General features: G+C 41.8%; 1 protein-coding gene across 3 annotated transcripts in view; it reads right to left on the bottom strand.

Annotated features, from left to right (window-relative positions):
• Window positions 1-14,261, bottom strand: part of LOC137432560 (CD109 antigen) — a 171,720-nt gene that overhangs the window by 74,397 nt on the left and 83,062 nt on the right. For 2 of the 3 annotated variants that reach the window (XM_068124597.2, XM_078783358.1), the window contains 7 exons: window positions 13,220-13,312; window positions 11,821-11,883; window positions 11,483-11,650; window positions 8,585-8,725; window positions 8,448-8,492; window positions 4,681-4,740; window positions 576-627 (listed from right to left, as the gene is read on the bottom strand). In XM_068124597.2, coding sequence (XP_067980698.2) covers window positions 576-627; window positions 4,681-4,740; window positions 8,448-8,492; window positions 8,585-8,725; window positions 11,483-11,650; window positions 11,821-11,883; window positions 13,220-13,312 — 622 coding nt within the window. The remainder of the gene's footprint in view (window positions 1-575; window positions 628-4,680; window positions 4,741-8,447; window positions 8,493-8,584; window positions 8,726-11,482; window positions 11,651-11,820; window positions 11,884-13,219; window positions 13,313-14,261) is intronic. The other variant, XM_068124598.2, reaches the window with a different exon arrangement.

Raw genomic sequence — 14,261 nt, forward strand, 5'->3', positions numbered from 1 at the left:
CCCAATGCTCAAAATGAAACTTAACTACTGTGTCTGCTGCAGCAACCTTTCCAGAGAATGTATTCCATGCATTAATTGTTGTCGTGAAAAATCTAAAGCTTCATCTGTACATTAATTACTATCTAAACCCTGGTGTTGGCTTAATGGTTAAGGTGGCTGGCTTAAGATCTTCGGGTCTTGAGTTGGAGCCCTGTCATGCCATTTATATAACACCAGGTGGTCAGCCTATAATCCTTCCGAGGTCAGCAAAATGAGTACCAGCTTACTAAGATATGATCCATTCAGGTATCCTGCATCAGAGGGGCAACCCGTCCAGGATTGTGCTCAATCGCCTAGCAAAATGAAGATGCAAAAGATGCCAAACGTCTAAAAATGCAAAATATGCCAAACATCTGAAGATGCAAAAAGAATGCTCTTTTGTTGAAATATCTGTACCTTACTAACTACCGTCTTAACTTTTATAGTATTTATTGTGAGACCCTCACCCCTAGTCCTGCAAGCTGGACACCATTTTATGTGCCATACTATTCATGCAATTGGTAAACTAGCAATAACATACATAATAAGCAACCTACCAGGAACGCTTGGCAGAAGTGGCAAATTTGTAATTACATTCAGATTATTTTTCTGCACAAGAGAAGGGGGGAGGGAACAAATAATTATAATTCAATCTTACAGGTTATAAATATCAAGCAGAAAACAACATGGAAAAATGAAATTTCAATATTTATTTTATTTATATAATTATTGTAATCCACCCCTCCCCCCCCCCCCCCCCCCCCTCACCTTTTACCACCAGGGAATGAAAATCAATTGATAATAACATTGTATTATTGATACATAACAACAAAGATCCTCTTGCTTTGAAGAAGGGCTCACATCCCATGGCAGTTAGCATACCTCTCTCCACATTTGGTTGAGAAAATCATTATTTTCATAATAATGCTTTACTTATGTGTCCTGTTTTTAATATATTTCAAAATGATGCCTCCCTGCTCTATAGCACATCATTCCTCTTCTCTTCATTATTATTCTCCATTGTGGAAATACAACATTATCACTATCATTGATCTACCAGACTCTTTAAAGAGCGTCATTGCTGCCAAAGCAGCCTCACGGGAAGGATTGCACTGGATGGTTTTCCATCCTTCCATGGTTTTCCATGTGTCGCTCTCAGTACCCATCCTTCCCTGTCGCACCCAAATGTTCCTGGACTCTGTGCCTTTTGCACCTGAAAAAGTGGAGAAGGTTATTTCAATCCTCGACTCTGACTCTGCAACTGAACCGGACGGCATCAGCTCACGTCTTTAAAATCTCTCTTCTGCTCTTGCACATCCTTGCTCTGTCCTTTTCAATCTGACATTTGTGTGAGGTTATCTTCCATCTGCTTGGACATCCATCAACATCACTGCATTATATACAGAAGGTGCAAAACTGATCCCCTTAACTACAGACCTCTCAGCTTACTTCAATCATCAGCAAGGTTATGGAATCAATCATCACAGTTGATATGAAATGCTTCCTTTTCTCCAACAACCTCATCTCAGATCACCAATTTGGTTTCAGAACAGGTCACTCCACCTTGGATATGCTGATTCTACTCACCCAGCAATGGATGGAGGTCCTCAATGTCAGACGTGAGATCAGGGCCGTCTCTCTGAACACTTCTCATACTTTTGATACAGCCTTGCTCTCCAAACTCTCTGTCTATGGCATCCAAGGCCAACTCCACACATGGTATACTGTCTTCCTCTACTATCATAGCCATCATGTGGCTCTCAACAGACTATTTTCATCTCCCTCACTGTGAAGGCTGGAATGCCCCCAAGGCAGTGTTCTGGGCCCAGTCCTATTCCTGATCTCCAACAATGATCTCTCTGAATCTCTGGGAAATCCTCTTTATTTATTTGCTGATGACTCCATGCTCTGCTGTGACATCCCTCATCCTTCAGAGAGGCAGGCTGTAGCCTCTTCCCTCTCTTCAGACCTTGACAAAATCGCAAGATGGTCAAACACTTGGAATGTCTTTCAATCCTGACAAATCTCACTCTCACTGTCTCTCTCCAAAATGACCATCTGGCAACACCACTCCCCACTCCGACGTTATTAACACTCCTCTTGAGGAAGTTCCCTCATTCAAACTCTTAGGTCTCACTATCAGCCATGATCTTTATTGGGCAAACCACATTTCAAAGGTGGCATGCAAAGTCAGTCACCAACTGGGTATTTTGCATCATACAAGTCCTTCCTTGGCACACTGAACTCCTACCTACCTACAACACCTTCATCTGCAGCTTGATGGAAAACTGTTCTCCCCTCTGGGCTGGCTCCCATGCCTCACTTCTTTCTCAGCTTGATGCCATGGAAACCAAGGCCTTCAAGATAATTGGAATCCCCCACGATGAAACTGAGTCTATGGGCCTAGTACTTCGTCATCACAGACAGGTCCGTGGACTCTCTGTCTTCTGCCATCACATTTCTGGTGTTGCACCCTCTGCTCTTCCCTTGCCATTTCCACCCTCCCCCCAGGTTTCCGCAGGGCACACACAGTCCACCAACAACCCCCTTCTGGTGAAACTCCCAAAATCCAGTATCACTGTTCACTTCCACTCATTTGTTCCTGTTTTTTGTGTCTGCGGAACCAACTTCCACATTCTCTTAAATCTCATTGTTCCCTCCAGATCTTCAAGACAGCAGTTCACCAACATCTCAGATCACCCCCAGTCCAAAGCCATGATCTTTTCTATCCTCATTAACTCCCCTCTCCCCCCAACACACTCCAATCTCTCTTCCTTCCAAATTTCCAGTTTTCTATCCTGAGAATTTCCTTCTGTATCCATCATTGTTTGTCCAAGTCTGTTTCTATCTTAGCATTTAACTCTGCTGTTGGTGTTTTCAACTCTGCCTGCTCTTCTTTCAACTGTTTATTTTGCCCTGTTGCATCCTGATCTGTTCAATGAAATAGTCCGAGCTCTTCCACGAGCCTTGACTATGTATGTCTACAAAAAAACTCCAACAACATAAAGTGGATGAAATCAACAGAATATTGACTACGGTATGCTGACCGCAATGGGAAGCAAGGAAAAGTTGATGTTTGACGCGTTAACCCTTCTTGTCAAAGCAAAAGACTGACAGTAGCCTTCATTAGCAAGAATAGTTCTTCATCCCAATGTACAGGGTGTTTCAAAAAGATGGACCCTATTTGAAATCGCTATATCTCTGCAACCATGAACCGCCAATAAATGAAACTCTTACCACTTGAAAGGGTGGGGCATAAAGTTTCAAATGACCACCGCTAGATGCCTCTCCCAGCGCACCAACAGCCTCTTGCCTCAGTCGTTCGCAAGATGGCAACCCCGCAACACAAGATGTTTTGCGTTCTGCATTTCAGCAAGACTGAATCCGTAATTGCGGTGCAGTGTGCGTTTCAATGGCGTTTTGGCATTGATCCACCAATGCCAAAGAGTATTCGTCGTTGGTACCAACAATTTGAGGAAACGGGCTGTTTATGTAAGGGGAAGAGCTCAGGACGACCACGCACTTCAGAGGAAAACGTGAGAAGAATTCAAAAGAGTTTTCTGGGTAGCCCGCGCAAGTCCACTCGTCGTGCCAGCCGAGAACTTACTATCCCTCATACGACTGTCTGGCGTGTGTTAAGGCGACGTTTAATCCTGAGGCCATACTGGTTGCAACTGGTATAGGCTCTTTGTACAGGTGACAAAGGAAAGCATGTAGAATTTAGTGATGCGATGTTACAGAACATGGAAGACGACAGCTTCTTACCGCGTTTGATTTTTAGTGTTGAAGCAATGTTTCATCTAAGCGGTAAAGTTACCCGTCACAATGTGCGCATATGGGGACTAGAGAATCCACACGAAACTATAGAGCATGAGCGTGATTCCCCGAAAGTGAACGTGTTTTGTGCCGTTTCTCAAATAAAGGTTTATGGCCCTTTCTTTTTCGAGGGAAACACAGTTATGCGGCAAACATATCTCGAAATGCTGCAGAACTGGCTCTTTCCACAACTTAATGAAGATTCCGATGACTTCATTTTTCAGCAAGACGGAGCACCGCCACATTGGCACCTGCAGGTTCGACGTTTTCTAAATGACACACTGCCTCAACGTTGAATAGGTCGCACGGGACCCCAAGACTTGGCGCTACACTCTTGGCCCCCAAGATCCCCAGACATTACACCCTGCGACTTTTTCTTGTGGGGATACGTCAAAGACCGTGTTTTTGTGCCACCATTAGCGACTAATGTGGATGACCTCAAAAACAGAATCACGGCAGCGGTGACTTCAGTGAAAGAAGACACTCTGAGAGACGTTTGGGACGAATTCAACTATCGTCTCGATGTTGTCCTTGCAGCAGGTGGAGGGCACATAGAGCATTTATAAAATGGTTAGTAAAACTTGATAACTCATTAAACCGTTTAACTTTTTGTGTAATTGTAACATGTTGCCATGGTGAAATATACTGCTTTGAAATTGGATCCATCTTTTTGAAACACCCTGTATAGTACGCTTTATCTTCAAAACAATATCTTCAGATTCAAAAGGTAGCAAGTTGTGTGATGGCACAAGCACCGGCCTTTTTGTTAAAATGAATGATTCGTCATTTGAAACGACTAAGATTAATTATGTTAAGGTAAGGATTAATACGTTGCATTGCTTGTACCGAAAATGTACTTGGTATGTATTTCCTTTCATCATGGATGCGTACTGCTCTCTTCATAGGCTGCAAGAAACAAACAAGAAGGTTTATTTTTTGCACAAATGGCAATCAGTTAATTCGCTTGAAAAATGAGGAAGCAAAAGCTGTAATAGATTGTACAAAACTAATTTGTGTGTTAATCATCAATATTTTTAGCACTAATTAATCAATGATCCATAAACCTGTGATATCGACCTATATAACCACATGTATTGACCTATATAACCAGCCCATTTCAGTCAACAGGGGACTTTCAAAATGATGTAATCCGCCCCAGAATGCTCGGCCAGGGATGTACAGAAACAACGATCTTCGGTGCATGAGAACTGCTATCATATGTGAGCGATGAGGATTGTTACCTAAAATGGCTCATTGAGGTTCCAAAAGAAGCCGTAAAAAATTCGAAAAAAAACTACTTGAGAGAATACTGGGGTGTTCACCTCTGCACAATGAAAGAGTTGGAGGGCAATACCGTATCTGGTTTGGATGCTTCTGAATACCAATAGGAAGGACATATCTGTGGCTTGTGAATGCACAGGGTAAGAAGTTGCGGTTGTTGGCTGCTATTTACACACATGGGTGGGTTTCAGGAGGTGGAACAGTGACCTATCAGGTCTCAAAATATCCACCTCTATTTTAGCAGTGTGTGTGTGTTTACTTGTATGTGTGTGTGTGTGTGTGTGTGTGTGTGTGTGTGTGTGTGTGTGTGTGTGTGTGTGTGTGTGTGTGACTGTCGCCGCACGCTTATTTTAACAGGAAATTGAAGGTTCAAACACCTCTCATCCATGGATATTTCTTGTTATATCCCATATTCTTGTGAGTGATGGTTAAATGTGCCCGGTTAAATGTGCCCGGCGAGCAGATCCGAGTCGGTGTAAACACACACACACACACACACACACACACACACACACACACACACACACACACGCCAAAGGCCTCATTTAGAATTCGTGTCATTTTGAAAGTTGAAGATATTGTCATTGCCATTGAAGACTTCCCTCATGTAATATCGAGGAGTGCTTGGCATATTCACCACACTTCATGTGAAATGCCAGTTGGCGAGTGTGGCAAGCCGTGCGACTTGAACCAAAACCAGCCAAAGGAGAAACAAATGTTTAACCAATCGACAAAACGGCTTATCAACTCGCATTAGGAATAACACTAAACAAGTTAATGTCCATTTGTGAGTACTTATCAATAAAGACGATGTTGTACTTTGTAATACAAGGTAAAAGCGAGAACTACACTCGGTAGAGCTCATACCTCCGCCAGGTTGAACAGTTTATGTTTTGTACCGTATTGATAGGCCGGATCTAGATTTGGACCTGAAGCAAAATCTAATCGGACTATTGTTGTCACCTACCCGACTCATTACCTACGCCACCAAAGGTGGATAGAGGTTATGTTTTCACCCCTGTCTATCTGTTTGTTTGTTTGTTACTTGGCAAAAAAATAAATTTTGACAAGTATGTTGATCACTCCGGTTTGTGTGTGTTTGTCTGTCCACTTACTTATACTTGCCTCCAGGTCACAATTTTAAACCGATCTTCACAAAACTTCACCAAATGGTAGAGTTCATGGTTCCACAAAATCCTATATATTTTTGAGGTCAAAAGGTCAACATAGGCCGAAGGTCAACCACTTTCTTCATGTTTCTAAAATCCTCAATTTTCATCCGATTGACTTGAAATTTGAATCTGATTAACATTTCAGCGAAGTGAATTCAACCACCAACTATTTTTGAGATCAACATAGGCCAAAAGGCCTATTTTTGAGATCAACATAAGCCAAAAAGATCAACATAGGCCAAAGGTCAACAACCATTTCAAATTTCTAAAATCCTCAACTTTCATCCAATTGAATTTAAATTTAAATGGGATTTTCATATCAGCTTACTGAAACCAACCACAAACTATTTTTGAGGTCAACATAGGCGAAAAGGTCAACATAGACCAGATTTCTAAAATCCTGAATTTTCATCCGATTAACTTAAAATTTGAAGACGATTTGCATATCAGGTCACTGAATTCAACCACCAATTATTTTTAGGGTCAAAAGGATGCTCTCCTGAGTGCCATTCTACTTTGTTCTGTTTTGCCAAGTATCGCTCTATGAGTGATTTTTCATCTGTCTGTCCATTTGTGAACAAAATATCTCAAAAGGTTGTGGACGGATTCGGACGAAATTTGGCAGAGGTAGTGCATGTGACAAGGAATAAAGGATTAGATTTTGGTGACTATCCGGATTCGGATCCGGCTACTAGAATTTTAAAGTGATTTTTCACCATTGGGATATAGGGCCAAAGATGATATATAGCAGGCTTGCTCAAAAAGTTGTGGACGGATTTGGATGAAACTTGGTACTCCGAGTTTCCGTCTGGCCACTCTGCCATAAAGCACAGATCGGTGGCGTGTTGCAGTGATGGTTATCCTTCTGGAAGTTTCTCCCATCTCCACACAGGATCTCTGGCGCTCAGCCAGAATGACCATCGGGTTCTTGGTCACCTCTCTTACCAAGGCCCTTCTCCCCCAATTGCTCAGTTTGGCGGGGCGGCCAGCTCTAGGAAGAGTCCTGGTTGTTCCAAACTTCTTCCATTTAAGAATTATGGAGGCCACTGTGCTCTTGGGAACATTCAATGCAGCAGAGATTTTTTTTGTAGGCTTCCCCAGATCTGTGCCTCGAAACAATCCCGTCTCTGAGCTCTGCAGGCAGTTCCTTCGACCTCATGTCTTGGTTTTTGCTCTGATATGCATTGTCAGCTGTGAGACCTTATATAGACAGGTGTGAGCCTTTCCAAATCATGTCCAATCAATTGAATTTACCATAGCTGGACTCCAGTCAAGGTGTAGAAACATCTCAAAGATGATTCTGAGAAATGGGAGGCACCTGAGCTAAATTTCATGTGTCATAGCAAAGGGTATGAATACTTATGTCAATGTGATATTTCAGTTTTTTCTTTTTAATAAATTTGCAAAACTTTCTAAAATCCTGTTTTCTCTTTGTCATTATGGGGTATTGAGTGTAGATTGATGAGGGAAAAAATGAATTTAAACGATTTCAGCATAAGTGCAACATAACAAAATGTGAAAAAAGTGAAGGGGTCTGAATACTTTCTGAATGCACTGTCGAGGTGCAACATTTTTCGATTTTTTCCAAGATGGCGTCTGTACCATGTGACCTATGACGTTATAATTATCATTTAAAAATTCTACAGGAGCCGCACATATTCTGAAAATTTCGTGTCCATCGGTCTAACAGTTGCAGAGGAATTTTTGTTTTATTCATACTGATCAGATAAAGCGTTGTACTTGTCGAATTATGACGTCATAATTAAGGCACAGATGACATCACCATCAACATATCTTATTCCCCATGGTGAGTACTTGACAATGAGCCATGTTTCAATTTTTTTCCATTGAGCGGTATGTGAGATATAGAGGTGTAACGTTTTTCCAAGATGGCGTCCGTACCACGTGACCTATGACGTCATAATTATGAATATAAAAAATTATACAGGTGGAGGCGCTTCTATGATCAATTTTCGTGTCAATCGGACGAACAATTGCCGAGAAAATGAATTTTAAAAATGCAGACATGTACGGCACACAGCACACGTATGGGACACGGCACACGTACATAACTGAATGCTTAATCCCACTTTTCGCTTCGCGAGCGCAGGGTAACAAACAGACAAACAGACAGGGTTGAAAAACATAACCTCTGTTTACCCTCGGTTGAAGCCAATTTTGGAATCCGTCTTCTTCATAGTCTCCCTTCGGTGGTGGAGGTAATAAAAAATAGTTGTTGTTAAAAAATGCTTGTTTTTATATTTTAAAACAATTGATTTGTAACCTGTTAATCCCACCTCTTGAGGTATAGAGGAGTATCTATAATCCTCTTTCTTGATCACTTGCACTGCCACATAGCTTTCTGGTTCCAGGTTTGACACCTCCAAAGTCACCCGTTCTCCTGGTTTTGCTGTTGGTTTGCTCCATGTAGCATGACCCTGAGGATATCAGCAGCAATCACATATTTATCAGAGATATTTAATTTATATTATCCACCTTATCAACACTCATTAGAAATAAATTTGTCTGTTGTTGTTGTTCTACAAGTAACTTATTTCCTCATATTATTACAATAACATTTCCAAATATCAAAAGAATTATGAGATACATTGCACTATCGATCAAAATCAAAATTGCACTATCAATTGTGCAATTTTGCATATCGATTTATTGATTTATTTATTTTACATGAAAAAGACGAATCTGCTGCTGATTGTATATTCTTATTGTTATACACTTTTCAAAGGATATGTATGTGAAGAAATGCACATTATAATGTGTAATATGGATCATGTAATGATGTCATACAATGTGATGTCATACAATGTGTTCCTGCAACAAAGTTGATCATTAGAATATAGAATTGTATTTACTGTCCTTTGAGTTTACCAAATGTAACAAAAAAAATTCTTTCAGCTGAATGTTTGGGCAATTTGGGCCGTATCAATTTCTATTGTTACGGATTACATAACTCATTGATACGGAACTAACAACTTAGGTATTTGTATTTGTTGCATCTTTGTGGATCGAATGTGGTTTTTTGATCAACTTTAGCTTGGAAAAGCTTCGCTCACCATTAGAAACAGGGTGGGAGGGTGAAGAGGTTGTGCAGAGCAATAAAAGTGTTGGGGATATTATCTGTGAGCTTATTTTTGCAAACAAAGTTCAAACCATCTCGTGGTCGTGCCAACCTTGGAGGTCATCTTGCAATGGCTCGCAATTCACTCTATGTCCCCAACGAATCATTCTTTCACTGAACGTGCCCATTCTCTCCACCAGATTACTCCACCCCTTTGACGTTTTCACCTTGCGATCAATGGTCCGCCTCCGCCCCTCCCGAGTTACTTAATTAAGCCTGCGGCACGAAACTTTACCATCAGTTTTCAGGTTGCGAAGTATGAAAGGTTCATACACAGAGGCTGACAGGCCCAGGCCTAGACCTAGACGTACGTACGCACATTTCACCTCGAAGCTGTCTATTAGAAACAGGGTGGGAGGGTGAAGGTCTAACCTAGGTATGAATCCCGACCCAGCTAGAAACTGTGATTCCGGTGTTTCACTGGCATGGTAATTAATTAATGTGTGCCTCGGATGGCCATTAAATGAGCATCCCGAAGAGTAGGCAAACACCAGAACAATGGCAAAAATTCCTGCCCTGCCCTAATCAGCAGAGGCCACTGCATCAGCAGCACAGCCATGCCCTCAGACAATGATGCTCTAATCAGCAGAGGCCACTGCATCAGCAGCACAGCCATGCCCTCAGACAATGATGCTCTAATCAGCAGAGGGCACTGCATCAGCAGCACAGCCATGCCCTCAGACAATGATGCTCTAATCAGCAGAGGGCACTGCATCAGCAGCACAGCCATGCCCTCAGACAATGATGCTCTAATCAGCAGAGGGCACTGCATCAGCAGCACAGCCATGCCCTCAGACAATGATGCTCTAATCAGCAGAGGGCACTGCATCAGCAGCACAGCCATGCCCTCAAGCAATGATACTCTAAGTGGGCACTGCATCAGCAGCACAGCCATGCCCTCAAGCAATGATGTCTAATCAGCAGAGGGCACTGCATCAGCAGCACAGCCATGCCCTCAGACAATGATGCTCTAATCAGCAGAGGGCACTGCATCAGCAGCATAGCCATGCCCTCAGACAATGATGCTCTAATCAGCAGAGGGCACTGCATCAGCAGCACAGCCATGCCCTCATCCAATGATGCTCTAAGAGGGCACTGCATCAGCAGCACAGCCATGCCCTCATCCAATGATGCTCTAAGAGGGCACTGCATCAGCAGCACAGCCATGCCCTCAAGCAATGATACTCTAAGAGGGCACTGCATCAGCAGCACAGCCATGCCCTCAAGCAATGATGTCTAATCAGCAGAGGGCACTGCATGAGCAGCACAGCCATGCCCTCATCCAATGATGCTCTAATCAGCAGAGGGCACTGCATCAGCAGCACAGCCATGCCCTCAGACAATGATGCTGTGGGCGGTTCTTGTGCAGCCACCGGCTGCTGGTTGCGGTTGCATCATTTTTCTGCCGCTGATGCAATGCCTCTCTATAACCAGTTATCTGGTACTCATTTCGCCGACCTCGGAAGGATGACAGGCTGAGTCAACCCCACCCGGCATTAATTCAATGGGATTCAAACTCAGGACCTTAGGATCCCAAGCCCGCCACCCTAACGATTAGGCCAACACCAGGTGATACAATGATGCTAACCTTATGCTGCATACGAACGAAGAACTGCAACACACAATCACGGGGGTGTTTCTGGCATCCCCAAGGGGGAGGAAGGTGGGAAGAGGTGGCAGTTTCACCTGGCGTGAGGAGTTGGCCACACCATAGCTCATATTAAAGTAAAAACACATAGTCTGCTTGTTTACTTGAATAATTTCATGAATCATTTTTTCATTCATTCATTTTTGCCGCCCCAAAATTTTGCCGCTCTAGGCGACTGCTTTGTTTGCCTAATGGTTGCACCGGCCTTGATGTCAACTGCGATTGTGGATTCAATGACCTTGTGTGATGATTGGAAGCAAGCTGAACAACAAACATTACACAACACACATCCAGATTCCTTGGAGCACAAAGCATCTGTTGTGATTTTAATGCAACCACAAAGCTTCTCGTGCTGTTACTGCAACAAACAACATTGCAATCTCAACCTTTTTGATGGCAGTTACTCGCCTCTTTCGAATGGACCATGAAACCTTGGAGAAACGATGCAACTGCGCCATCACTTCGTATTCCAAGGACCAAAATATTTGCAATGGGTTCCCATTCAATGGATGGAGTCAAAGTAAACTGCCGTCCACTGACTTCGCCACTCAGCAAGACTCCTTCTTCTGTCATGATCTGAGAAAATCAAAACTATTTATCAACATCACTTGCATAACAAGTGGCCAAAGCCATTACCTTTAACTTACCTGCTATTCTGCAACTGTTAAAGTCACTTAACTGTTTCCAGTCTCAAGATCAACAAATAGGTCTTATTGAAAATATCTAGTGATATAAGTAGAGCTTACTGAGTAGAAAACTTCATTAAGTGGCTCTAGAGTCTCGATTTTGACAACTGTAGGAACTCCAACCTGAAATAGAATGCACAAGTTAATCTCAGACGGAACAAATTTGCTAATGAAAATCACAATCAAAGAATGAAATTAAAATGTGAAACACTGAGCATGATTATTATTATTTAGCAAAAGAAGGAAAGAAAATTCACAAGTATGTTGATCACTCCGGTTTGTGTGTGTGTATGTGTATATGTGTGTGTGTATGTGTATATGTGTGTGTATGTGTGTATGTGTGTGTGTGTGTGTGTGTGTTTGTCTGTCTGCTAACTTATACTTGCATACAGGTCACTATTTCAAACTGATCTTCACGAACCTTCACCAAATGGTAGAGTTGGTGGTTTGACAGAATCCTATTTATTTTTTAGTTCAAAACTTTAAAAGTTTTTTTTGTTGTTTATTTTTTCAAATTCTTGATATTTTTCTCAACCACCTTTCTCAAATTTCTAAAATCCTCAATTTTCATCCCATTGACTTGAAATTTGAATATGATTTTCATATCAGTTAACTGAATTCAACCAACAAATATTTTGAGGTCAACCTAGGTCACAAGATCAACATAGGCCAAAGGTCAACCACTTTTTTTCAAATTTCTAAAATCCTCAATTTTCATCCGATTGACTTGAAATTTGAATAGTATTTGCATACCAGCTAACTTAATTCAACCACCATATATTTTTGAGATCAACATAGGCCAATAGGTCAACATAGGCCAAAGGTCAACAACCTTTTCTGATTTCTAAAATCCTCAATTTTCATCCGATTGACTTGAAATTTGAGTCTGATTTGCATATCAGCAAACTGAATTCAACCACCAACTATTTTTGAGATCAACATAGGCCAAAAGGTCAACATAGTCCTGAGGTCAACCAAGTCTTTCAAATTTCTAAAATCCTCAATTTTCATCCGATTGACTTGAAATGTGAAGACAATTTGCATATCAGGTCACTGAAGTCAACCACCAATTATTTTTGAAGTCAAAATGGTGCTCTACTGAGTGCCATTCTACTTTGTTTTCTTTTGTCAAGTGTTGCTCTATGGGTGATTTTTCATTATTTTATTTATTTATTCCAAAATTTCACACCATTTCCGAAGACATTTATCTATTAACTCATTGTTCATTGTTCATAATTATTGTTCAGCAACAAAGGGACAAAGCAATACTGTCATTCTCTGTCTACTCCATCTATCCAGAAAATGCATATTTCACCGAGTTTAAAATCAAATTAAATCTTCTGGTTCCTTCATTACGGAGGTGGAAATATGCTGCCGATTCAGTATCACTCACAGATTAGGACAGTTTCAAAATTGACCGAAGGAGCAGCAAACAATGACCTATTCCTTCTCAATTTACCTTCAAATAGTCAGTGGCAATGGAGTACTGAAGAATGGCTTCAGAGCTTGTTCTCCGTAGTGTTGCACAACTGGACACATTTCCATACTGCACCTGGAAAAACAACAGGTCTTCAGATCTTTAACTTTCACCATCATTTAACATTACATTCTGAACATATTTTGACCCAGTGCCATATGTAAAGAGAGTCTGGTCAACTAAACAATTGGCGCCATGTTCCCCCCCAACAAGCCGCGACCCATTGAGCATGCAGTACAAGAGAGATGGGAGCCGATGCAAATACTCGTTCTCATATGTTTAGTAATGCAGATCTAAGTTAGGGGATTTGTACGATACAGAATAAATAAAATGAACAAATTGGGACACATTGAATCAAGTGTACAACAACAACAACAACATGCATTTTAAGGCCATTTTCCCTGCTAGAGCGGGGGTTAGCCTTGCGGTCCCCATGACAATCTTCTCCATTTTGCCCTATTTTCTGCATCTCTCCTTGTTAACCCCCTTGCCCGCATTTCTTCTTCCACCATCTTTAGCCAAGTCTTTCTCGGTCTTCCCCGTCCTCTACTTCCTTCTACATTAATTTCCATCACTCTTCTCAACCAGTCACTTTCATCCTTCCTCAACACATGACCAAACCATCTCAACCTGTTCCTCTTCACAGCATCAATCACAGGCAATATTCCCATCATCTTTCGCAATTCATCATTTGTCTTCCTCTCTCTCAACGATACTCCGCACATCCATCGAACAATTCGTGAATCAAGTGTACGAACGGACAAAAAAAACAATACATGACTCTTGTGACAAAACACGGAGAATGAAAACCAGAATTTCCAAACCGACATTGTCATTAGTAGTACACGTTTGCCAGGGATCGTAGATCGGATGAACAGCGTCACATGATGACGACCAGTCAGATACGGCCAATGATGCCCTGGGTGGATATCTAGCATTTGAGCGCTCACAGTGGTTATAGGAAGGTGGTCCGGATTCCTAGCGCTCGACATGTACTCAACTCAGCAATAGAAACAGATCATTT

The sequence above is a fragment of the Myxine glutinosa genome, chromosome 8 (genome assembly GCF_964187855.1).
Source record: "Myxine glutinosa chromosome 8, kmMyxGlut1.1, whole genome shotgun sequence".
NCBI classification, from domain to species: Eukaryota; Metazoa; Chordata; class Myxini; order Myxiniformes; family Myxinidae; genus Myxine; species Myxine glutinosa.